Genomic DNA, 23,903 nt, shown 5'->3' with positions numbered 1-23,903 from the left:
CTCGCAGCCCCGGGGAAAGCGGGGGGGGGGTGGCGATCACGCGGCCAGCAGCGGTCCCCTAGGAGCGATGCCGACACCCCGCCCCCCACCGGCCCGCGGCCGCTCCCCCCTGCAGTAGGGTGGCAGGTCGAGCCCCCCGCCCCCCGGGCTGAGGCGGGCTTGTCCCCAGCGCCCTGCCGCACCTGCCCGCGAGGTGGCGCTGCCGCGGGGCTGCCCCTCCCGGCTGGTGCGTGGCAAGGTCACCTGCCGGCCTGTGGCGGCGGCTCCCGGGGGGCGGGGCGGGGCGGCTGAGCTCACCGAGGAGACATGGCGGAGGCACGGGCGGCCGGAGGCACCAGCAGCGGCGACGCTCCCCGCCGGGGCCCTGCAGGTGAGACCCGCCCCAGGCTGCGCGGGTGCCGCCTTCCCCGGGAGCGAATCCGGCTGCTCCGCGGGCAGCGAAGGGTCCCTGAAAGCACCGGCTGCGGCGGGCGGGGAGAGGCTGGGCCGAGGGGCTGCGCCTGCTGCAGCCTCCTCCCGCAGGGTCTGGGGACGGCCTGGTCTCCGTGGCCGGCGTCGTCGTCCTCCTCCCCCCGCCGCAACAGGTGCACAGCGTGCCCCGCTCGGCCCCCGCCTTCAGGGGAGGCTTTGGAACGAGGGTAGGATCCGGCCCCGGGAGGAGGAAGGATCCCCCGGGCTGGAGGGGGTGGAATTAATCACACCAACCCTGGGACGACTACTTAAAAATCTCCCGCCCACAGCCCTCTTTGGGGGAGGGGAACAGCTCTGATCGCTCCATGCCCATGGATCCTAGCCCCGCCAGGGCAGGGCTCCTCGCACGAGCGGATGGAAAGACAGACCCACAGCAGCCCTGCAGTCACCCGCTTGCGGTAATTAGGCAGGATGTTTGCGCAGTTAAGGCGGATCGTTTCCTGCTTCTCGAGGTCAGGGTCATTCTCTGAGCCAATTTAGACGCACTGGTCCCCTTTTAATTAAAGTGGCATCAGCTCGTATCACTGCAGTTGGGTTGCTCGTGTTTTTATTCCAGTCATGTATTTTTAGGGATTCATTGCTCAACTCGAAATGGTCGTTGCGGCTTAACTCCCAAATGGAATACTTTCTGTTCAAAAGCACCTATGTGAATACAGTGGATGCCATTAAAACTAGAGATTACGATTGGCAGTAGTTAAATTTACTGTAGTATTTGCAGCGTTTCTCACCCTAAACATATACATGCAATACCACACTAAAGGTATTTCTGTGTAGTAAAGTGCCTAGTTGCAATCCTGTTTTTAGTAGTGATTGCTGTACCTATACCTGTGTGTATTGTTTAAAGATGCTATTTCTATTGCTAAAATCCAAAACTAGTCTATCTGAAATTTGCAGACCATTGTTCCACAATATGGATTAATGCCTTTGGATGTTTTAGAATAAGATAAAACATTTAACATATAGCAAATTCCCACAAGTTTATTTAGTCACGGATGCAATAACATAAATACTGCACGTGAGCCCCTGATGTGATTTGGTAGCTAAGAGAGCTGATGTGATCCTTGAATGTGCAACTACAGGAATATTGAGTGGAAATGGGGAAACATTAGTCAGACCACTATTGAAATACTGCATCCATTTTCAGAGTCAACACTTTAAGGATGGCCACAAATTGCAAAGGTTTCAGCAAAGAGCTACAGTACCATCTGAAATGTGAAAAACCTGTCTTACAGTGAGATACTAAAGGTCCTCAGTATATTTAGTTTATCTGGGAGGATTGGAGGGGTTTGAACACTGTACTTAAGAACCTACATGTGGAGAAGACTTCTAATAGCAGAGAGCTCTTTAATCTATCAGACAAAGGCATAACAAGATCCAAGGGCTGGAAACTGAAACTGGACAAATTCAGTCTACTCTAGAAATAAGGCTTTTTCTTTTTTTTTTTTTTTTTTTTAAAACTTTGAGGGTAATTAACCACTGGAACAACTTACTGAAGGAAGAAGTGATAGTTTTTTCATCAGTTGAATGAAATCTTTAAATCAAGATTGGATGCCTTTCTAAGAGGTGGTCTAGCTCCATCGGAAGTTATGGATTTGATGCAAGTATTAGAGGGTGAGAGTCTATGGTCTGTATTATACAGGAGGTCAGACTGCATGATGATAATGGTTCCAATCTGGTCTTAAAAATCTGTGATTAATTGAATGTTGATGCTCTTTCCTTAATTTGTCAACTATATGCTTTGTGCAGAGGGAGGTGGAAGGTTGGCTTTATACTGATTAGGGTATCTCCTGTAAGGAGGGGTATCCACCCTAAGAGCATTTAAAAACTGTTCTATTTTGGTTTAGAAGTGAGGAGGACATGGGAGTTTGGTTTACATAATCAGATCAACTGCTGGTGTTGCTTTAGGCACAGAGGTGGTTTACAATCAGATGCAGGAAAGCAGTTGTCTCTTTGGCATGTTCAGGGTGGTATATGTTGAACAGAACTGATTAAATCCTTCCTTATTTTTCCCCTCCAGACCATGATTCCACTTCTCTCTTACAAAGTTTGTATTCACCTTACCCGGAGGATATGGCTGAGTTTCTCACATATTGAAAAAAGAAAAGGAGTACTTGTGGCACCTTAGAGACTAACAAATTTATTAGAGCATAAGCTTTCGTGAGCTACAGCTCACTTCATCGGATGCATTCCGATGAAGTGAGCTGTAGCTCACGAAAGCTTATGCTCTAATAAATTTGTTAGTCTCTAAGGTGCCACAAGTACTCCTTTTCTTTTTGCGAATACAGACTAACACGGCTGCTACTCTGAAACCTGTCACATATTGAAGTGAAGGTTTTGCTTAAAACAGTGTACAAGTAGGAAATACTATTGCTTGTTGATTGAAATTTTAAATATTTTAAACAAATATTGTATGTAATGGTATAGTGACGTGATTGTAAATAAACAAAGTGGACATACCCATGCAAATATCATTGAGACCTATCCTTTTTCCTTTTGTAAAGGTAATAGGGTAGTGTCTCTGTTTAGAATTTTGGTTTATTATCATAGACTTACAACCATCACTCTAAAGTTCAGCTTCTGAAAGGGCAAGTATTATTTAAGGCTTCTGTGTGTAAAAGCGAAAAACGAAACAAAGAAGCAAACAAACATAACCCGATTACCTGTGCTCCACACACTCATGCACACATGCACACAGAGAACCCCTCTGGACAATTTTTTTCTTTTTTTGAAGAATGAGTTAAAATTCTTAATTTTAAAATGAATTCTAAGGTTGTTGACATTAATTGTTGTTAAAACTAATTTTTCCTCTAGGTATTTATGAAAACCAACTTCAGAGAAAGTATTTTAAAAGTAAACATACATTATGAGTGCAAATTACTTACAGCTTTTAAATGATATTTAAATCATGTGAGTTTGCTCCCAAGGGTATTTCTGATGATTCAATTTACTGTTGTTTCATATTGTATTTTATTTGCATTTTATCCATTTAAACATCGTTTATAGATAATAAGCAAATCTGTTTGCTTTCCTTGCTATAAAGGTTGATCCTTAAACTTGCTTGGAGTGTCGAAGTTCATCTACAACTTATTCATGTGTCAAGTGTCTGAGTTAAACTTCAGCAATTAAGCTGTTTATAGTCCATGTACGAGTAGGTCCCACTCTTCATGGTATCTGAGTGCTTCCCGAGTATTTAAAAATAATATAATCTCCTTTCCTTCCTATCCCAACCCGTAGGAAAAAGAGCTCTGTTAGTATAAGGGTGTTTTGAGAGTGAGTGTGTGTGTGTGAGAAGAATTTATTCAGGGGAAACTGAGTCAAATAAACTAGTTTTCAAAGCCAAATTCCATAGTCTATGTCCAGCTCCTGTGACGGTTCTGTCTCCTGTGCTCAAGAGACTCCCCCATTGCTTGACGGTTTTAATGTTTTGGTAAAAAGTAGTTGTTGTGGAGGGGGATGCAATCCTCAGGTAACTAGGGCCAGTCCTGTGGGGTGGGCTTTCAATATCAGGACAGAGACTTCGAAAGGGGTGATGAGATCATAGTGCCCTGTACTGTTAAGCAGATGGGCTGCTGAACTTTGGGAGCTGTTTCTGGGTGAATGACTTCATTCCTAGATATGAGTTGCTATAACCAAATGTGAAGTTGAAGATAATGTGGCTCACCATGGATGGCCAGGTGTGGGACGGGTAAATTGGGGCACAGTCTTCTGGCCAGTATTAGATAAAAGTGTTCATTTGAAAAAAAAAAATGGTTGCCATCAGTATTTGGACATCTAATAGCATTAAGAAATCCAAGAGGAACACAGTGCTGCAGACCAGCATATCAGTCTGAGAGGAGAGCCCCTCACTAGTTGGGGGTGTCAAAGATGACTTTTTCAGAAGCACCTCCCTCTTCCTGCCAGCAGCCACCTCATTTTTGTCTGGGTTCTGCTTAGCCAGCTGCTATTTAATCAGGTGCTAATTTTGGCTGCACGTTGATAGAGGCAGGAGAATGGTGCTTCTTATGGCTGAGGCAAATGAGATGCTATTGGAATTATGTTTAAATCTCTGATCTTGCAGTGAAAATGTTTTAGATGTAACTGCTTTATTCTAATGTGTCCTGTCTTCTGTTAAAAACCATCAACTCGTATTGTTAATTTGGATAAGTGTTCCTTGCTAGCTTTGTAAAGCAAACCAATTAAACTTTCCCCCTGTTAAGCTTGGTGCGAAGTCTAGTCTGTTGATTTTGCTGTTACAGTGTGAAAAAAATATTATGATTTAATTTGGTATGATAGTTCCGTTTGAGACTCTTTTTAAACATGTATTGTCCTATTATTTTGAAAAAAAAAATACAGTGGATGTACTCCTAAAATGTACCTGATTTATATATGGTTCCTTCCTAGGCTTCATTTATTTGCTAGTTAAAATATTTTGATAGATAGGTTGTGTTTATAACACTCGGATTTACATTCTATTTTGGGAATCTGATTTTCCCTTCTGTCTGCTCAGGTAAATCCTATTTACTGTAATAGGAGATACTCTGCATTGAGGGGAACATTGAACCCCTTAATAAATCCTATAGGATTGTGACACTCTCTTCAGGGCACCCAGAATTGTAAGCCAGTGTGTTAGAGTGAGCTTTGCTGGAGATCAGACTGTTTTTCTGCTCCAAGCCACATCACATCTCCAGCAAACTCCTTGAAACTCTGCAAGTCTTAACTTTGCCTTGCATAACAGTGAACCCCAGTTCTGAGTTTGCCAGAATCCAGATCCTCTCACTGTCCACTCATAAAAAATTAAGTTTGGTACCTCCAAAGAGGTAACCAACCTGCTGGTTTCACTGCGGACTCGCACTTTGCTTCAATATAACAGCCCTGAAATGGTTCTTAGTAAAACAAAGAATAAGTTTATTAATAAGAACAGATTTTTAATGATACTAAGCAAGAGAAAAAGAGACGGGTATAGTTACCAACAAAACAAAACACGCTTTCTAGTGTCCTAACCTACCTTCTTTGCCTAAACTGCTTTCTCACTTAAATCAAGCTAGCACATCTCCAGCCGTTCAGGCAGGAGGATCCAGCATTTACAGATTCAGAGGGTGCTGTCTCCTCTGTCCTCTTAGAGATGGGTCACTAAAATGTATTTTTGCTCCCCTTATATTTCCCAAAGTCTATTGTCTTTGTCTCAAGAGCCAGGAAGACCAGAGTTCGCCGTGTCCTCCGGTGTGCTCACCAAGCTGTTTCTTCTGCTGCTTGTTAGCGTGAATGCTTTGTAAATGTACTTTCACTGTTTATCAAGTCTGGCCCCCAAACATATTTTAGGAAGATATTTCCAGCACACACAGAGAACTGTTTACACACCATCCATCCATACATCATACAGTGGTACTCATGAGCAACATGTCACAATTTTTTATGTGATACCTTACTCGATACACTTTTATACAGTAGTACAATAATATCGTATACAATCAGTTGATTTAATTGCTTATTCCTTGGGGTTCAGAGCCCATGTTTTCCCCATGGGGTATTTGGATCCTGAATATCAAAAGTAGTATAAGAATCTGAATGAAAGCTCTTTTTTTGGTGCTAGCCTTTCCTCTCAGTAAAATATCACTTGCTCTGTATCCAAGCTTCTCATTATTTCACCACTAGGAGGATCTCATGCACTTTCTCTGTTGAGGGTCTGTAGGAGTCCAGAATATTGGTATGTAATTATTCACAAAAATAACTCAGACAAGGCTTTTCATGTGTGTGTGTGTTCTTTAATCTTGCACCAGAGGTGTGAAGACTAAACCCAACCCAATAGAGCGAAAGGTTGCTGAAATGATTTACAAACTTAATCACCAAAAGCAATGCAATGTCAATATGGTGCCTTAGTACTAATGTAGGACAGACTTGATACAGCAAAGATATTTTAAACATTGAAACTAAAGGGTCATTTGCTATGAAGAGTGATTATGCAGAAGAGATTACACTCATTTTTTTCTCTCCCCCGCTCTTTTCAGTTTTATAAATGTATTTATATTTAAATGTGTCAACTATATCCCCATTATGAGACTTTCTACCATTTCATTTGGGAACTAATTCAAGTTACTGTCATTTTTCCTTCATGTGAGGCATGGTTTGTTGATTTATCTGTGTAGGGCTTTTTGATGAAGAGTTTTGACTTGAGCTCATTTTTAATCAAAACAATGGATCAAACTACACCAAATTTTGAAATCCTGGATTTCAGATCTGGCTCCAAACTACTCAATTGGCCTCATTTACAATGGACTGAACCAAAACGCTAGTTCTGAATACTTTAACATTGAGCTTCAAGTTCATCTGCAATTCACATGTATTATTTTCTATAACTGCTTATGTGACATGGCTTTTTCATAAAATAAATTCGGGATTAAATGTCATGGAGATTTTTTTTAAACTAGATTTAAGGAACCTCTCCCATCTCCCCTCTTCCCCCCCCCTTTTTGGGGGGAGTGGGGGGAAGGTGGACAACCCAGTTCATTAGTGTCTTCTCTTGGTCAATAATTGTATATGCAAGGACCATCCACTGGGGAAAAGTAAGAGACCATTTTAGGTACATATTGTATAATGCAGGGCATGTTCTCTCTCTTACCACAGTTTTCTTTTAAACTAGGGTTTAAAAGCTCTGCAGTTCATGAAAAATAATATCTGTGTCAGGTGAGGCATTGACAATTGGTTTGTGTACTTCCTTCCTTCAATGCTAGTGTAGAAAGAGAACCTTGTTAACATCATTGAAGCTGCATGCACACAGTCTGTATTGAAGAATACCTCCATTTTCAATGTGAAACTATAAATTATTTCTTGAAATAAAATAATAGTTTGCATTAATTTCAGAGTACCTCAGGCTGACATTTTAATATAATTTATATATTTCTGAGCACAGATTGATGGATTATACAAAAACAGGAAATGCGTATGAAGGAGTTTAGTTGCTTTAAAGCTGAAAATTATTTGTTGCTGAAAATGTAATTTTGTAATTAAGATTGTAATTAAAATCTGATCATTGTAATAACTGCCTCAATTAAGCAGGCACTACTGATCTTTAAACAACATATTTTCCTTTCCACTTGAAAAATATGAATGAAAATGAATCAAAAATGCAAGCCTAAGCATGTAGTTAGAGCAGTGGTGGGCAATCTGCAGCCCAGGGGCTGCACGCAGCCTGTCAGTGGCTCTGGTTTGCTGTTTCCAGCCAATGGGAGCTGCAGGCAGCTGTGCCTGCGGACGGTCAGTATAAACACAGTCTCGCGGCCCTCCAGCAGGATTACCCTGACCGGCCGCAGGTTGCCCATCACTGAGTTAGAGCTTAGGTAACAGTACTTCTTGCACATGCTCATCTTCTCCAGGGAAGAGAGATTCTCAGAATCCTTGACCTTTATAAAGCTAGAGAACCAACCTCCCAGGAGAATTTGAAAAAAGAGGTTGCACGCACACACACTATCTGTTTAGTGGTGAAAAATAATAGGACCCAAAGATGCATTTGTCAAATTCACTAAGAGCTCAATCCCACAAACACATGCCAGCTCTAGCAATTTTATTGCAAGTCTTGTGATATTTGGTGTTTTCTTAAAGCCCTCTCTCCTTGAATCATGTTATTACAGGAGAATCTCAGCTCTCATTAAAAATAAATTAAAAAGTAAATTTCCAGCCCACATGGGTTGTGGGGAAAAGCTTGAAAACATGAATCCTAAAGGCTCCAATACCAGAAGGCAAACAACACAACCCCAAAATGTATTATTTTTAAAGCTAAGCTCAGGCTTTTGGGGGGGGCCTGGTTTATGTTTTGTGAATGCTCTGGGTTGGCAATGCTGGGGATGGTCCTCACAGGAGTAGTTCTGTTTTCTGTATGCGGCTATTCACCTGAGTAAAGTTACTGACGTGCACAAGTAGTCTGCACAATGCTGCCACCTACCCAACAGCTTTAATTGGCTTAAAGGGTTTCTCTCTAATTATTAATGCACTAGGAAGTCAACTGCTGAGTTGGTAATAGCAATGAACAGACGGCTAAGTCATTCATAGGATTTCATTTATATGATCTTATCTGTGTGGTAATGTGATGGAGAAACTTTAATTTGATTTTGGCACATTAACATTCCTTCTGAAGTATGTTCTCATTTCTATAAAAGGGCTTGGTACACATAGTTGTTTTCAAAGTGTTTTGCATACGTTTAATCCACTACAAAGTAGGTAGGTCAACATTATCCTCCTTTTACAGCTGGGGGAACTGGGGTAGAAGAGGTTAATTGTAGTGTCCAAGGTCATGGAGGGAAGTGGTGTTGGTGTCAGGATTAGTGGTAGTAATAATAATTTGCTTTTATTATTTCAGGCTTGCAGCCTCATTCTCAATCCACATGCTAGTGCCTCTTTCTTTACTGAATCAAGACAGCACTCTTTGAAGTCAATAGAAGGACTTCCATTGATGTCAGTGGGAGCTGAACCAGGCCCTGTATGAATAAAAATTTTGTCCGACAGTAATCTTGTATATATTTTGTTGTTAATGTTAAACATTGGTTTCATTGATTTTTTTTAAGTTTGTTTAATCACAGCATTGTATACTATGTATACTTCAGTTTTAAAAAATGTTTAACTTGATGTACAAGAACAAGCAATAATAATCTAGTACTCAGTGTGCATATGCAGAGTCAGAAGGCGGTATAGGACTTGGGGTTTTTTTTTTCTGTTTTGACCTTTGTTTGTCCATTTGAATTGTGCACTGTGCCAGGTTTAATCCCCTTGAAACAGAATAACCAGTTCTAGACTTCTGGTTTATTATTGGTAGCACCTTTATAATTTTGAAGGTGAAAAGTCTGCCTTGTTATTACTTAGGTTGGAATATTACCTAAAACCTTCATGGTCCTTGCCTCTTATAACTTACAGCCAGAAACAGATGGGTAAAGTAAAGGAATAAATATACAATCAAACTGATCAGGATGATGATAGTTCTTTATTTTCTTGTATGTAAATATTTACTCTTAACTGCTAGACCCATTAATTTAAAAAATAAATATCATTGGCAATATTTTATGTACTGTGGTTCAGGCCTATAGGTTGATATTGACAATTTACAGTATAAACTGTATCCAGAGTCTTATTTATGAGACGAGATGTTAGGACAAGAAATAAGAATTCATAAATATTATTTCAATCCCAACAAAGAAAAGCTGAGTCTCATTCTTTTTCTCATTCTGGATTTGCTTTCTAAAGAAACACACTATTTTTCTTTAAAATGTACTATCCCATTATTTGTCCCCCTCTCCCCAAAATACATATTTTGGTGGACGTTAGATCATTTATTCCAATTTAAATGAATGACTGTGTTCTCTGATTCTTCAGTTAAAATATTCTAATTCAAAGAATGGAGACTTGGTTCATGAAACTGCTGTATTTTCAGGGCTTTGACTTTCAGAAGTGAGTTAACTCATTGCTTATTTAAATCTATTCAGAGCACATCTGAACTCTTGTCAGTGGTATTCCTATTAGTCAAAAAGATGGAAGTTTTCATTCTCACTCAATAGTATTTTGTCACCATTGGTTACTGCAAGACAGAATTTCTTGAGTGGAGCAAGGGCATGTGGGTTTAATAGAAAAATACCATTGATTCCTATCGGATATTTATATTTAATACCAAAGTTGTTTAAATGAAGTTAACGTTGTTACATATACTGGTGCATCATCATAATTGTTGTTTTAGATTACAACAGTGCCTACAGATGCTGATCAGGATGCTAGGCACTTCAAAAACCTATCGTAAGACATGGTCCTTTCTTCTGATTTTATGACAATATATAACAACTAGGTTTAATAAGCAAGAGGAAGGAGAAGGGGAAGGAACACAAGAGTAACAATGATAAGATTATGTGATTGCGTAGACAACCTAGTGAACAGCTTTATTAAATCAGACTTATCAATAATATTTTATTGAGATAATGCTCTACTTCTATTTCCAATTTATAAAAATATTTTAATTTTTTTAAGTGTCTTCACTATTAAGGCTACTTGTGCTGTGTTGTAGGCTAATGGCATTATGAATAAGAATATAGTGCATCAATTTGAATGGAATACAGTTTGTGAATTTGTTACATTAAGTCCTGTCAACACTACACCTTTTAAATGCGTATGTAACAAGTTAGTGACATGGTTGACTGTAAACATGTTTAATGTCAATGTACAACATGGTTAATGCTGTGAGTGAAAATGTTACAGTTGTTTTCCCTTACGGTCAGTCTGGGCTGGCAGATGGCTGTCTTCTTAAAGCAATTTTGGCATATTATTTTTGCAATGTAAAATGGGGACCCTTAACCATGCCTGTAACTAGTTTGGCTGGTCCTCCTTCATCCCAATTCTCTGTGGAATAGGACAAGCTAGACTGTCTTACTCCCTGTTCTGTTTTGGGTGTCTGTTTTCTAGGCACTTTATCCACATTTAAGGCACTATGGGATAGATGTCCAGATTTTCCCAAAAGGGACTATAGAATTCCTTTGTAGGATGCCTTTTATTGAATAGGTGTGGGAATGAAGAGGAGCCCAGAGCCTGGGAATTTCCAGTGATATACTGGATGAGAGGATCTAGATTCCAGTTTTGCCTATGTAGGTGGATGATGATATCTTGTTTTCTACGTGTTCTGCACTGACTTGTAACCCTGCCTTGAGTCTGATGATTTTAAATCATTCCCCAAAGGGAAGGTTTGTAATCTTTGTCTGCTTGCTGTATTTTTTTTTTTTTTTTTTAAAAAGGCAATACTTTAATTGATTTCATCCTTGGCAATTGACATAAGAAAAGAAGCTCACCAGAGATGACAGCTGTGATATTGATCTAAAAAAGGTATGCCCGTGATAATCTTCTAACGGGGTTCTCCCTGAATGGAGGGTGTAGTGAGGCGGATTGGCTGCCCACAGACCCAGACGGGGAGAAGCCCCTCATTGAACCCTGGTGGACGGAGCCAGGCCATGCTCAACTCTCCCACAGGAAGTCAGTGGGCAGGACCGGAAGTACAAAAGCAATGCCGGAGAACTCAGTTGGGAGGCAGCCACCGGTGGAGCCAGACGTCTCTTATGGGCTCCCGAGCTGGGAGGCCACTGCAGACCCCAAGGGAGCCGAGGACTGGCCAGGGCCATTTACGGATCCGAACATGAAGGAGTTTCAAGCACTGACAGAGGTCTTCTTCCCTGACAGGACGACCCTCTACAGAGCCAGGTACACCCTGAGGGGCTGTAGGGAAGTGGCCCAAGGGTAGCCGACCCCTGTCTGGCTGCAACGTTGACAGCAAGCGAGTCAGCGTGTTGCGGTCAGGGTCCCCGCTGACCCAGTGGCAGACCACTGTGCCACTGCTAGGGCCCTGGGCCAGGACACAATGGAGTGGGTGGGCCTGCTTCCCCCCCTGCCACCCCAGTCTGTGGGTGGCAGTCTCCCCCTCACTTAGGGAAGAAGCCTGCACTTGTCGACCCTCTGCCAGAGCTAGGAGACCCGACTGTTTGCTGCCTAGCCTGCGTACAGGTCTGAGCCCGAGATTCTTTGCTGCCCCGTCCTGACCAGGGGCGGGGACGCCGTAACTGTGTTTGTTGTTCGGCCCTGACCACAGGCCCAAGCTCACGTCTCCCATCACCCTGCTGATTCCCCACGTCAGGTGATCCCTGGAAATGTAGTGGGGTGGATTGGCTGCCCACAGACCCGGAGGGGGAGGAGCCATTCCCGCTCCCCCACATCCCCGGACTACATTGGGAATAAAACTGGACTACACTGGGAAAAAATCTGCCCACGCTTATGACCCAGCTCTCTTCCAGTAGAGTCCTCAGAGTTCTTCTGTTCATTGTACCAGAAAGACGTTACAAGCAGTTGGCCCTTTTTTACCCTTCCCATAGTATTTTTACTCTGTTATAATAAAGTTCTAAAATGTAGTGATCTTGTGTTCATTTGGTTTGACTGCTCTAAGTCCAGGCTGATATACATGGGAGGAACATTAAAGGCTAAACACACACATCCTTCAGTTAGTTTGTGTTCAAAGTGCTATTGGAAATTTATTCCTACAGGGGAATCAGTGATATCTGAGCAGTAGACTGACATGCAGTGGAACTTGTCAAATGTTATGTAATGATGCATTGCAACTTTCTTTAGAGAGGGCACAATCCTATGAACACTTTGCATGCTGCCTGAGCAGTTCCTTTGGTGGGATTCTCTTGAAGTGAAAGGGTGCATCTTCACTAGGAAAAAGTTTGTTCTTACTGACCCCCCCACTTGGTAAGGCAACTCCCATCTTTTCATATGCTGTGCATTTATACGTCTCTACTGTATTTTCCACTCCATGCATCTGATGAAGTGGGTTTTAGCTCACAAAAGCTTATGCCCAAATAAATTTGTAAGATGTCACAAAGACTCCTTGTTGTTTTTGCTGATACAGACTAACAGAGCTACCACTCTGAAACCTAACACGTTGTAACTAACAAGAGATGAAATCCTTGTGAAGGCAAGGCAATTGGGTAGCTTTCACACAAGTTAATAAGTCAAGTTAGACTAGTAGTTCTCAACCAGGGGTATGTGTACTCAGACGTCTTCCCGGGGAGGCGGGGGGGGGGGGGCACGGAGCGTACATCAACTCATCTAGATATTTGCCTAGTTTTACAACAGGCTATAGAAAAAGCACTAGCAAAGTCAGTACAAACTAAAATTTCATACAGACAGTGACTTGTTTATACTGCTCTATGTACTATACACTGAAATACAAGTACAATATTTATATTCCAATTGATTTGTTTTATAATTATATGGTAAAAATGAGAAAGGAAGCAATTGTTCAGTAATAGTGTGCTGTGACACTTTTTTATTTTTAATGTCTGATTTTCTAAGCAAGTAATTTAGTTTAAGTGACTTGAAACTTGAGGGAATATAAGACAAATCAGACTTCTGAAAGGGATAGAGTAGTCTGGAAAGGTTGAGAGCCACTGAGTTAGACTCTGGTAGAGCCCAGGGCTTATTTAGATTTACTAATTCAGTTGGAAACTACAAAGTACCTTCTTTTTCTCTAGGATTTTACCTCATGTTGTTAAACATGTTAGCTCATGTGGTAGGAACACAACTTTTTTCCTAGTGAAGGACCAGCCATAGTTCCAAGTAGGCAATCCCTTGCAAGGATGGATCCATAATTGTGAACGTTTTCAGTGATTCATTGTGGTTAGCCTGACTGTTGGGTTTTTTTTTTAAACTATAATCTAATTGCTCTCTTGTATTTAATTAAAACCCAGTTCTAGTAGGAAAGGAGACAAGGTGTGTTTTTTCCTCCAGCCAAGCACTTTTTCATACAAGTCTTTAATATTTTTGAATATTAATAATAATCAAAATATGGATTCATTTTCAAATATATACAGTCTGTTAAATTTCTGTTTTTAAAATTGTACCATGTCTTCTCATTGCTCTCACTTTACAATCTCCATTACCTAAAAATGACTTAAGCAGTTGTTTGGAGAAAATATTTATATTGTCTGTTGTTGACTTAGGTCCCTATCCAGCAATCCGTCACACACAAATTTAACTTGAAGCATGTGAGTAGTACCATTGGAATCAGATTACTCACATGTGTAAAATTAAGCACATGAGTAGCTGATTGCAGGGTTGGAGCATTAGATATCCAGGTGCAAGCCAGTGCAAATTTAAAAAAAAAAAGGTATTGAGCCCAGGTGCATGTTGTTTTATTACAAAAACAACAATTAACACTCCAAGCATATAAGTATTTTCATCTCCTAGTGTATCATTTAATTATCCTGTATTCTTTGTTTCACTTGCTTCCTATGGGTGTTACACATCAAGCAATATGTGAGGTAGGCAATTCCCAGATTCCATAGGCATAGAATTTTTGCAATCAATAGAAAGTAGGTGTGCTAAGTTATCCATACTTTCTTTCATGAGACTGTTACTTTCAGCAAAGAATCAATAAAGAAGCCTCTATATACCCTGGCAAGTCTGGGCTAAAATCTACTGGGCTTACTTATTGGGGATTCTCAGAATTACCATTTTAAGAGTCCAATCCATGTTATTAAATGGTCTGTTTTTAAGCAATTGCAGTATTGTATTTTAATTGAGTGTATTTTATAGCGTTATCGGGAAGAGAAAGGGAAAAGAGCAGAAAGTTATTTAGTGTATTTGATTGTACAATACACTTTAATTATTAAAATGTTGTAGTTGGTTATGTTTGTATAACATAACCAAGTGGTCTCTACTTCTAGCCAGAGAATTTTTTTCATTTCTGGATTTATGCATTTAGAGCATTTGCACAATATTTCAGTTTTTAATTTATTATTTGCATTACAGCAGCATGCAGAGACTGCAAGTGAGATTGGGACCCCATTGGGCTAGGTATTCCCAAACCTAAAACTGTGGCAGACAGTTTTTGCCACAAAGAGCTTTGCTGTATAAACAGACAAGCAAACAAATGCTGGGAGGGGAAACAGAAGTACAGAGAGATGAGGTAGCCTGCGCATGGTCACACATCCAGTCAGTGGCAGTGTGGAAATAGATCCCAGGTCTCTTGACGTCCCGTCCAGTCCAGTCCTCTCTCCACTAGACCATGTTGCTTCCCCAAATAATGATTATTTTCCTTTAATAACTATTTAAACATATTAAATGCACTTTCATACGTATTTAACTCACACGTAAGATGTCCTTCTCAACCCTAAAGCAAGATATCGTTTCTTTTATCCACCATAGCGGTAACACATGAGAAGCAACAGTGCCAACTTCCCCATCTGTCATCCCTGTGGGCCAGTCCTCCTGACTGGAGGGGACCACCTGTAAAAATGAAATTGTACTTAAGTCTGTATGGCCCATTCAATCATGGGTGTATTTGCTGAAACTCCTAACAAAGTTTTTTCATTTTTAAATTAATGGTTTAAATAGAACAGGTATTGTAGGTGGCTATTTGATAGTTTTAAAATATCTGCAATATGGAACTGTTAAAAAGAACAGGAGTTTAGTTTTATTAAAATATATATTTGTAAACATGAAAGGAAGGGAAATTATATTAGTCAAACAGTCATGTAGGATAAGTACTTTTCATATGCACTTTAAATTCTTCAGTTTTGGAAACAGAACCTAGCTACCTGTGAAAACAATGAATGGCACACAAGAGGTTAAACACATTCTAATTTATGTGGGTGCGTACCCACAATAACGTACATCTTTGTTGTAGTAAGCATGTATGTGGACAGGGTTTCAGCAATTGAAGCTTATTTCCAGTTTCTCTTTTCCAATACAAAGTAGCAGCCTGAATAAACGCTGGAAGGCAAATTGCTGAGGTAGGAAAAACTTGTGTCAGTGTTTTGTTTTGTTTTTTTTAATTCTGCATTTGGCCAACACCTTTCAATACAAAGCACCTTCTACCTTATTATTATTCAAATGTCATCAGTCTCTAACTTCCATGGTACACCCAGATAAGCTGGGATATTGCCAAGAGCAAGGGCCCTTGTCAAGAGGAAATACAGGGGTCAGGCAAGCGAGATGATAGATCTGGCTCAAAACCTGTGCTTTTGTGACTACCTTACTGTTTCTCTGAGGTACCTTTTTCTCTTGCTCGGATACAGAGCATGAATGCTTTATGACTACCCTTTCTGAGCTCAGTTAATGCTATAACTCATCATCCCCCAGTTTTTCCCTGCTAAGTGATATGACTAATGTGTGTGAGAACAGAGCTGTCACCTCTTGCTGACCTCCCAAGGCCCTATCCTCAGGGAGAATGGCAGGCAAAGTATATTATACTATTTCCAGGCAACCAATTTGGCTGTGCAGTTTAAAGGTAACTCAAATAACCTTAACTCTGCCTGTTTCTTCACAAAACCTATAGATGAGACACCCTTTCACTTGCATATCTCATAGTGTCTGCGCTGGCAATATGAGCTCTATATTGCTACTGTATGGTCCTCTAATATTTACGCTGCTATGTATTTGCCATCTACATATGGGTGAGGGTTGGGGGGAGAACATTTTAGACCAGGTGTATGAAATTTCTGATTCTGAAATTTAGATGTGAAAAGAACATCTAGCAACTTCCGAGAGTACAAATAATTTTTTAGGATCTGTTGAAATTTAAAAATTTAATAGTATTTGGTGCGGCAACTGTGCTCTTAGCTTGAGGTTGAGAAATGGTGGAAGTGTTAAAGAAGGCTAAGCTTACTTGCAAAACCAGCTGTTCAGAGCTTTGCATATCACAGCGATCATTGGATTCTGTGCAAAAACAGTTTAAAAAAATTAGAAGATTGCAAAAGTGTGAGCAGATCCTCCACTGTGGATGATGAATGAGAATCCAGAATCACTATGTTAACTTTGCCATCATGATGGGGAAAACTTAGCTGGTTATAATTGATTGTAATTTGGCCTTTCTGCAAAAGTGATTGTAGTTCATTAATGATCTCTTTGCTGTAAAACTGACATTGCAATAGGGAATATTCACTGTACATTCAGTTTAAGCAGCCTTTTCTTTGCTCACATTGTCAGCACAATAAAAATGTGTACACTAGCTTACATTTTCCAAACATGAATAACTCAACACTTGCCAGTAATCCTGGGTGTATGTACTCTTTTATTGCAAAAGGTATGCAATACTTGTGAAGGTGTTAAGTGAAAAACTCACGTTGTTTGAGTTTTGGTTAGGCTGGGGACTGTGAACTTTATTAAACAGATCAACTGACAAAATGCAGGCTCATGCCTGCAGCCTTTCAGGCTTCTCTTTGCTCAATACTCATCTGCTTGTGCAAGCAGAACTCCATCCTCCTACCGCCCCGCACAGAGCGAAGGAGCAGCCCAGTCGACTAGGTGGTTACAGCTCTTTACACTGTAACCCTTTGCGCTAAGCATGCAGGAGCAAGCATTCCGGCAGGCTGCTTTCTGCAGCTGAGGAGACAACATTCATAGACTTCCTTTGATTAGGATATGTCACTGTTGTCAGGGCAACTGTTAACGGTGGCGTATCGTATTTTTTCCTCCTGTGTTGCGTGCTGAATATTTTAGTGTGCAGTAGCTGGAAGAAGATTGGGGAAGAGGTGCTACTGCAGAAGGGAGAAGCTGTGGACTGGGATCTGATTGAACAGGTTAAAGCAGCGAAGAGAGGCATCCAAACCAATGTGCCTTTAATTAGGGCTTTTCTCAAAGGTGGGTGAAATTGCAGGCCCTCAGCTGCCAAGTGGATGTTGATATTTGTCAGCTCTTTACATACTGCTTACCCATAGGGGATCTATTACAAGTGCTCAAATGAACAGGCAGGTCTGCAGCTAGCTGCTGCTACACAGGCGCTGCAGTTTCTTAAATATATATTGTAATAAGCAAGTGATAGCACCAACATGCCTGGGGCAGCAACTACTATCCGACAAGAGAGACTGAAGAAGACAAGTGCAAGGACAAATCCCCCTGGTTTATTCACCATTAACGAAGAAGATGAGCAGCAAAAGAATGGAAATGCCAAAAGATTGAAAGGTATGCCGTAGTGTTCTCTGTAGTACATACTGCGTAGCATACAGTACATTTTGCTAGCTGTACTGCATGCCATCAGGAGTGGTTGTGACCTATAAGTGCAGTTTGTCAATGGATGTTTTCATACTATATTCATTTATGTGTAGCACAATATTAATGATAGATATATTTTTAAATGAGCTGGATTACTGGCCTACCAATTTAATTACGACTTCTGTTTTGAAATGTTATTCACTAGAAAAATCTGACTTTAAAAGTTACTACTAATCCCATTATTAGATAGAGATTAGGGTCTTGTATTATAAAGGTATAAAATGAATTGCAATGTACCTTCCCTATACGGACCCGTTGATTTTTTTTTTTTTTTTTTTTCCCCTAATGTTAATATTCTGATGAGATGAAAGTCTTTTACAAACAGGTAGTTGTAGGCTTGCAGAATAATGAGTGAGACTATAGCAGCTAATGTGGAAGGCAGCCTTGCCAAAGACGTATGAAATTTGCTGTATTCTAGTTTTTGTAGATGTTATGGAATGCCTTATGACAGAGTGCAGAAAAAAGTATATTAGAATATTCTAACTTCTGAGAAGTCTACAACCAAAAATGAGGCATCTCCCATGAAAATATACTTGGTAAGAAAAAAGTCCTTGGTGCTGCTTTTATTTTTTTTAATGTAGTGGTTGACTATAATAGAGATCTATCAAGCATTTGTAGCCACCATATCTTGCATCATGTAACATCTTCTGCCAGGATTCTTAAGGTTTACATACTGCTTGTGTAGCAACAAACCTGCATCTTTGAATTGGACTGGAATTTTAAGTTTGCCCCGTCATAATTCTAATTCTCTCTGCCTGCTCAAGGGACTCCCTCAATACGTGAAAATTCCTTTTCCCTTATGCAGAAAGCAAATAAAACAATTAGGTGCCATGGTTTTTGTTTTGGTTTTGCTTTTTTTCTTGCCGAACAAATATCACTTGATAAATATCAGTCACCATATCTTGAGGGTATCAGATTTTTTCATTCAGCCACACAATTAAAAAGGAGAGCCTACCAGGCAAATATTTAAATATCAAAGTAGGGTTAGGTTGTTTGGGGATGGACAGTTATTTTCTTGTTCTTGAATGAAATAGATAGTTGGTTTCTAAAATGTCCACGTTTTTAACTGTGTGTTTTATAGTTGTTAATTTTTCTTGAAGACAGTAAAGAACTCGCACAGATTTGAGCATCACAACAATATAGTATATTGCTAGTCAATGCTAGCACAACAACTGTCAGGGCCTTATAGGTATGTAGTTACTTGTTCTACTGTGTGTATATTTGAACAAGCTCATGTATATATTCCAGATAGGAACACTTCTTCAATATTCTAAGAAGCCAGTTTCATTTCTTATACCAGTTGGGAGAGTTTCAGAAGCAATAGACACAAGGCTCTGTAGTAACAGCTTCCGTGTTTGGTTTGTTTGAAAAGCACTTTCTAGTTTTTCAAGATACAGGTTCTTGTCTTCTCTTTGTTTACATAGAGCGATGTTTGGTAAGTGTGCCCTTATCCCAAAGTATTTCTATAAGATCTCATTCCATACCTTTTTTGTCAGGATTGATTGCCATTTTTATCTCATTTTCCTCTTCTCTTGCTTTCTCATTCTCCTCCTCCCTCCCTGTCCTTCATTATTTCTCTCAGAAATAGTGGGGTGAAAAAGGGCCCTATTCATATCTGCGGCTGCTTGTATCAGCCAGCAGAGGGGGGCAGAAGGATGTTGCAGCTGGCAAGTTCCCACTCCCCAACTTGCTGGTGTAAAAAGCCTATCAGAGTATATCTAAAGTGGGGTCTGTTATATTCCAGTTCTGAGCACAGTAAAATGTAAACAAACAAGTGTGTGTGTCAGGGGGACATAAATATACAAGTGCATGAGGTCCTCTTCCAGTGGTATAAGATTTATTTTGGCAGCTTACCTGTGAATTTGTTCAGATGCAGTTGGTACATGGTGCGTGATATATGAGAGATTGTTAGAAATATTTTCCAAGAGTAGCTCTTTATAATTGTTTCTCTGAAGACATAAAATGGCCTTTACTGTTTCTAAAGTACAGTTTACAACTCTGTGCAAGTGGGAAGGGGAGGAGTTTGTGGCTGAATCCTTGGTTATATGAAACACAGGCATCCAAGTTTGTGTTCTCCTTCACCTACGTGGTAACAAGCAAGGCCATATCAAAGCTCACTAAAGCAGAAACAAAAGGCACTTAATCAGTCCAGGTATGACTTCCTTTGGTTTTCCGTTACCCATTAATTCTCTATCACCATTCTTAGTGCAGCTTAATCCCAGTTCCCTCCCTGTTTCATCAGCTATGTGCTCAGCATGCTTGTGCACCTGCTGATATATTTTTGCAGTGCATAGCAGGTCAATGTCATCGTCTTAATTGGAGATGGGCAAAATAATCTAATAGGCTTTTTCCATCTCTAATTTCTATAATCAGTGGTGGAGATCTCTTGTACAGCACTTCCCAACTCAGGAGGTCATTCATGGATAGGGTGAACAGGTGTTTAGTTTTTGACTGAATACCTAGTCAAAAAGGGACCCTGGCAGCTCCAGTGAGCACCGCCAACGGAGCTGTTAAAAGTCCAGTTGGTGGTGCTGCCTGGCTAAGGCAGTCTAGTCTCTACCTGTTCTGACACCGCGCTGCACCCTGGAAGCGGCCAGCAGGTCTGGTTCCTAGGCAAGGGGGCCACGGGGCTCTGTGCGCTGCCCCCATCCTGAGCATTGGCTCTGCTTGAGGGGGGGTGGGGTGCCTGCAGTTGAGAGCAGCGCACAGAGCCGCCTAGGAGCCGGATCTGCTGCTGGCCGCTTCCAGGGCTCAGCGCAGTCCTCAGTGCCAGGACAGGCAGGAAGCCTGCCTTAGCACCCCCCCATGCCACTGACTGAGGGCTGCCAGAGACAAGTCCATGTCCCAATCCCCTGCCCCAGCCCTGAGCCCCCACAAAACCCAGAGCCGCCTCCTGCACCCCAAACCCCTCATTCCAGGCCCCATCCCAGAGCACTCACCCACCCTGCTTCCCAACCTCCTGCCCCAGTCCAGAGTCCCTTCCCACACCCTGAACCCCTCATCCCTGGCCCTACCCCAGAGCCTGCACCCCCAGCCCAGTGAAAGTGAGTGAGGGTAGGGGAGAGCGAGCCACTGAGGGAGGGGGAATGTAGTGAGTGGGGGGCCCTCAGAGAAGGGACAGGGAAGGGGACAGGGCCTCAGGGAATGGTCGAGGCTAGGGTGTTCGGTTTTGTGCGATTAGAAAGTTGGCAACCCTACTCATGGCCCTGAGTTTTTAAGGAAGCAATGCATTTAAAAACTCAGCAAGGTAAATAAGGGTTTTGTAATATTATATATTTTTAAAATACTTTTGTGTACCATTCAGGACTTCTCAGTAATATTTAGATTTGTTTAGAATATGATCTTGTATGGTAATTGTTACTACCATCTTGGAAAGAAGAAATGTTTAATGGAGAATATGAAACAGCTTTTCTCTGTTAGGGTTTCAGTGGGTTGACTTCAAAGGTAACTGTTCCTTTCACTGGTGTCCTTGAGTGCCCTTACTTATTGTAATTTGAAAAGAGGTCTGATAGACCTTGAGTTTGCTGAAAGCCACACTGAAAATGTTGAGCATGCAATTTTTAAAATCTAAAGTATGTTGGAAACATGCAAAGTCCATCCAGTCTGATGTTTCTATTCTTATATTTCATTTAATCTGAATCCATTTATTAAATTTACCTTTTAATGCCCTCATCCTCTAGAAATACATGTAGGAATCTCTCTCTTAGGAGAAAAAGAAGGTGGCAGTGATTGACTGATGGGTTATAGTGTTAGCTAATACTTTTCTCTGCCCTTCGCACACTGTCAGCTATCTAATTGCTGGTTAGAAGGATGAGAAAAATGGGTTCTGTCCTCTGGTCCCTCACTGAGAATTTTCTGTGACTCGCACATGCTATTTCTGTGTTTCTGAAGACTGCAGTGACCTTGGCTGGATTATCTTCTGCAATTTCTTGCCAGTCAAGATTTTTTCCCCCTTTCTTTAGTCTATTTATTGTTGATGTTTTTAATGACTAGTTAATGATCCAGCTACTATAATATGCTCCTTGGAAGCCCTGAATGTTGTGTTTTTTCACAGTCTTACTTCCTGACATAAAATTCTCCTATCACCCAGAACCATTCAGACACGGCTTTTCCTTCTTTGTTGTTTCTTTCCTTCCGGTGGACTTTGACTGTTTCTTTTGTCTGAAGTTTTCTGTATTTGTGTCCAGGCCATTAGTTAAACAAAGCTAGTTCTAGTAAGATATATAAACAAAACCTAAGTGAACTGAAATGCATGTTTAACCAGGGGAAGTACTACTTATTTTAAACGCTGGATTTTCAGTTTGAGCTAAAATGTATACAAACGCAATATAAGAATTAAAGGTGAACTGAATATATAATAGTCTTGCTTTTACAGAGATGTTGGTTCTTAAACACTATATCTGAACAAAGAGTTTGCAATGCTCTTTTGTTGTAGTGGCCCTGGTATCCAGGTTCTGTGAAGCTAATCACAATTTTGTATTAGCTAGGAGTTTCTCAGGTGATAAATCTTAGCCACTATTTGCTTTAAGGTGAAGTTTGAACTTGAATTGGTGTCAGCTTCCTACTGGGATCAGCACATATCGAAAATGAATCTTAAACTGGAACCACTGTTTCTTCTTTCTGCTAAGTATGGAACCGTTGTGTCTTCATTCTAAGTAGCCTTAGAAAATGGTGAACATTAAGCAAGGTGGCTCCTGTATGCCCCCTGAAGCATCCCTTTTGACATTGCTTTTAATTTAGTACTTAAATTGCCAAATTGCCCAGCCATTCCTTTGGATAGAATGCAAGCCCTGAAAGGGTTTTAAGTTACAACAACAATTGTGTTACTTTTATTTCAGAAATAGTATTTTTGCTGGAAGGTCTGATTGTCGTAATGTCTGGATTCACTAGTTTTTTATTATTTGTTTTACTTCTGAAACATTTAAGTGAGTAGGTTATGATGTCCTGAAGATGCATCCTTTCAGCTAGAGTTCAGAGAAGGTTGCTTAATCCAGGAATCCATACCTCTAATAAATGTGTATTGTGTGGCATTTGTATCAGGCACACAATGTATACGTACTTACTGTGACATATTGAGTACTGACAATGCCCAGCTACCACAATTTTGTATAAATAGCAGTTTAGTTGGGGAGGCTCTGCTCAGGGGAGTTGAGTAGACATACACCTGAACCCTGTATACCCTATACAGTGCTATCCGCCCCAAGTGGTGCCTCCCATGTCTACACTGCTATTTTAAGCAGTGTAGTGTCCCACTGGCAGAGCCTTCCACTGCAGTGTGTAGGTATACATACCCTACACACCACCACGAGTGTAGATAAAGCCTGAGATTGTATGCTCTTTGGGCGTGAACTGTCTTCTTGCTCTGTGCTTGTACAGCACCTTGCATGATGGGGTCCTGCTCCATGACTGCGGCTCCTAGGCACTACCCCAATACAAATAATAATACACCTTTTTTTAAGTGTGGTGAATTGCCTGTTTCATTTGCTTATTAATGCCAAGAAAGAGGAAAGCTACTGATAGCATACTGGGGGCTTACTGGATAAATAAACTCCTTTCAGAAGAATTTACAGATCTGAAGGGCTTATAGAAGTCTGTCTAATCAAGTTTTTTGTACTGATTATCAATCAGCTTTCCAGCAGTGCTGCTTAGGCTCCAACAGTATCTTCAAAGAAACCAGATAAAATGGGCACATAACTATTCAGTTATAGTTTATAATTCCCCTAAACCACCAAGCTTCTGCATGTCTTGTAGGCTTGCCAACTTTCTAATTGCAGAAAACTAAACACCCTGCCCCTTCTCCGAGGCCCTGACACCGCTCACTCCCTCCCCCATCCCTCCATCTCCCCAACCCTTGCTCACTCGCTCATTTTCACTAGGATGGGGCAGGG

At 40.9% G+C, this 23,903-nt stretch overlaps 1 protein-coding gene across 20 annotated transcripts in view; it reads left to right on the top strand.

The window, feature by feature from the left end:
• The first annotated feature begins 230 nt into the window (after nt 1-230).
• Nucleotides 231-23,903, top strand: part of MAP7 (microtubule associated protein 7) — a 207,221-nt gene continuing 183,548 nt past the window's right edge. For 7 of the 20 annotated variants that reach the window (XM_043511054.1, XM_043511049.1, XM_043511047.1 and 4 more), the window contains exon 1: nt 243-370. In XM_043511054.1, coding sequence (XP_043366989.1) covers nt 307-370 — 64 coding nt within the window. In that variant the 5' untranslated portion in view covers nt 243-306. Of the gene's footprint in view, nt 371-17,180; nt 17,926-23,903 lie in introns of those variants that run through there. The other 13 variants (XM_038396142.2, XM_038396141.2, XM_038396135.2 and 10 more) reach the window with 9 other exon arrangements.

The sequence above is a fragment of the Dermochelys coriacea genome, chromosome 3 (genome assembly GCF_009764565.3).
Source record: "Dermochelys coriacea isolate rDerCor1 chromosome 3, rDerCor1.pri.v4, whole genome shotgun sequence".
Classification (NCBI taxonomy): Eukaryota; Metazoa; Chordata; order Testudines; family Dermochelyidae; genus Dermochelys; species Dermochelys coriacea.
Note: the sequence above shows the minus strand (reverse complement) of the source record. Positions and strands in the feature narration are given on the sequence as shown.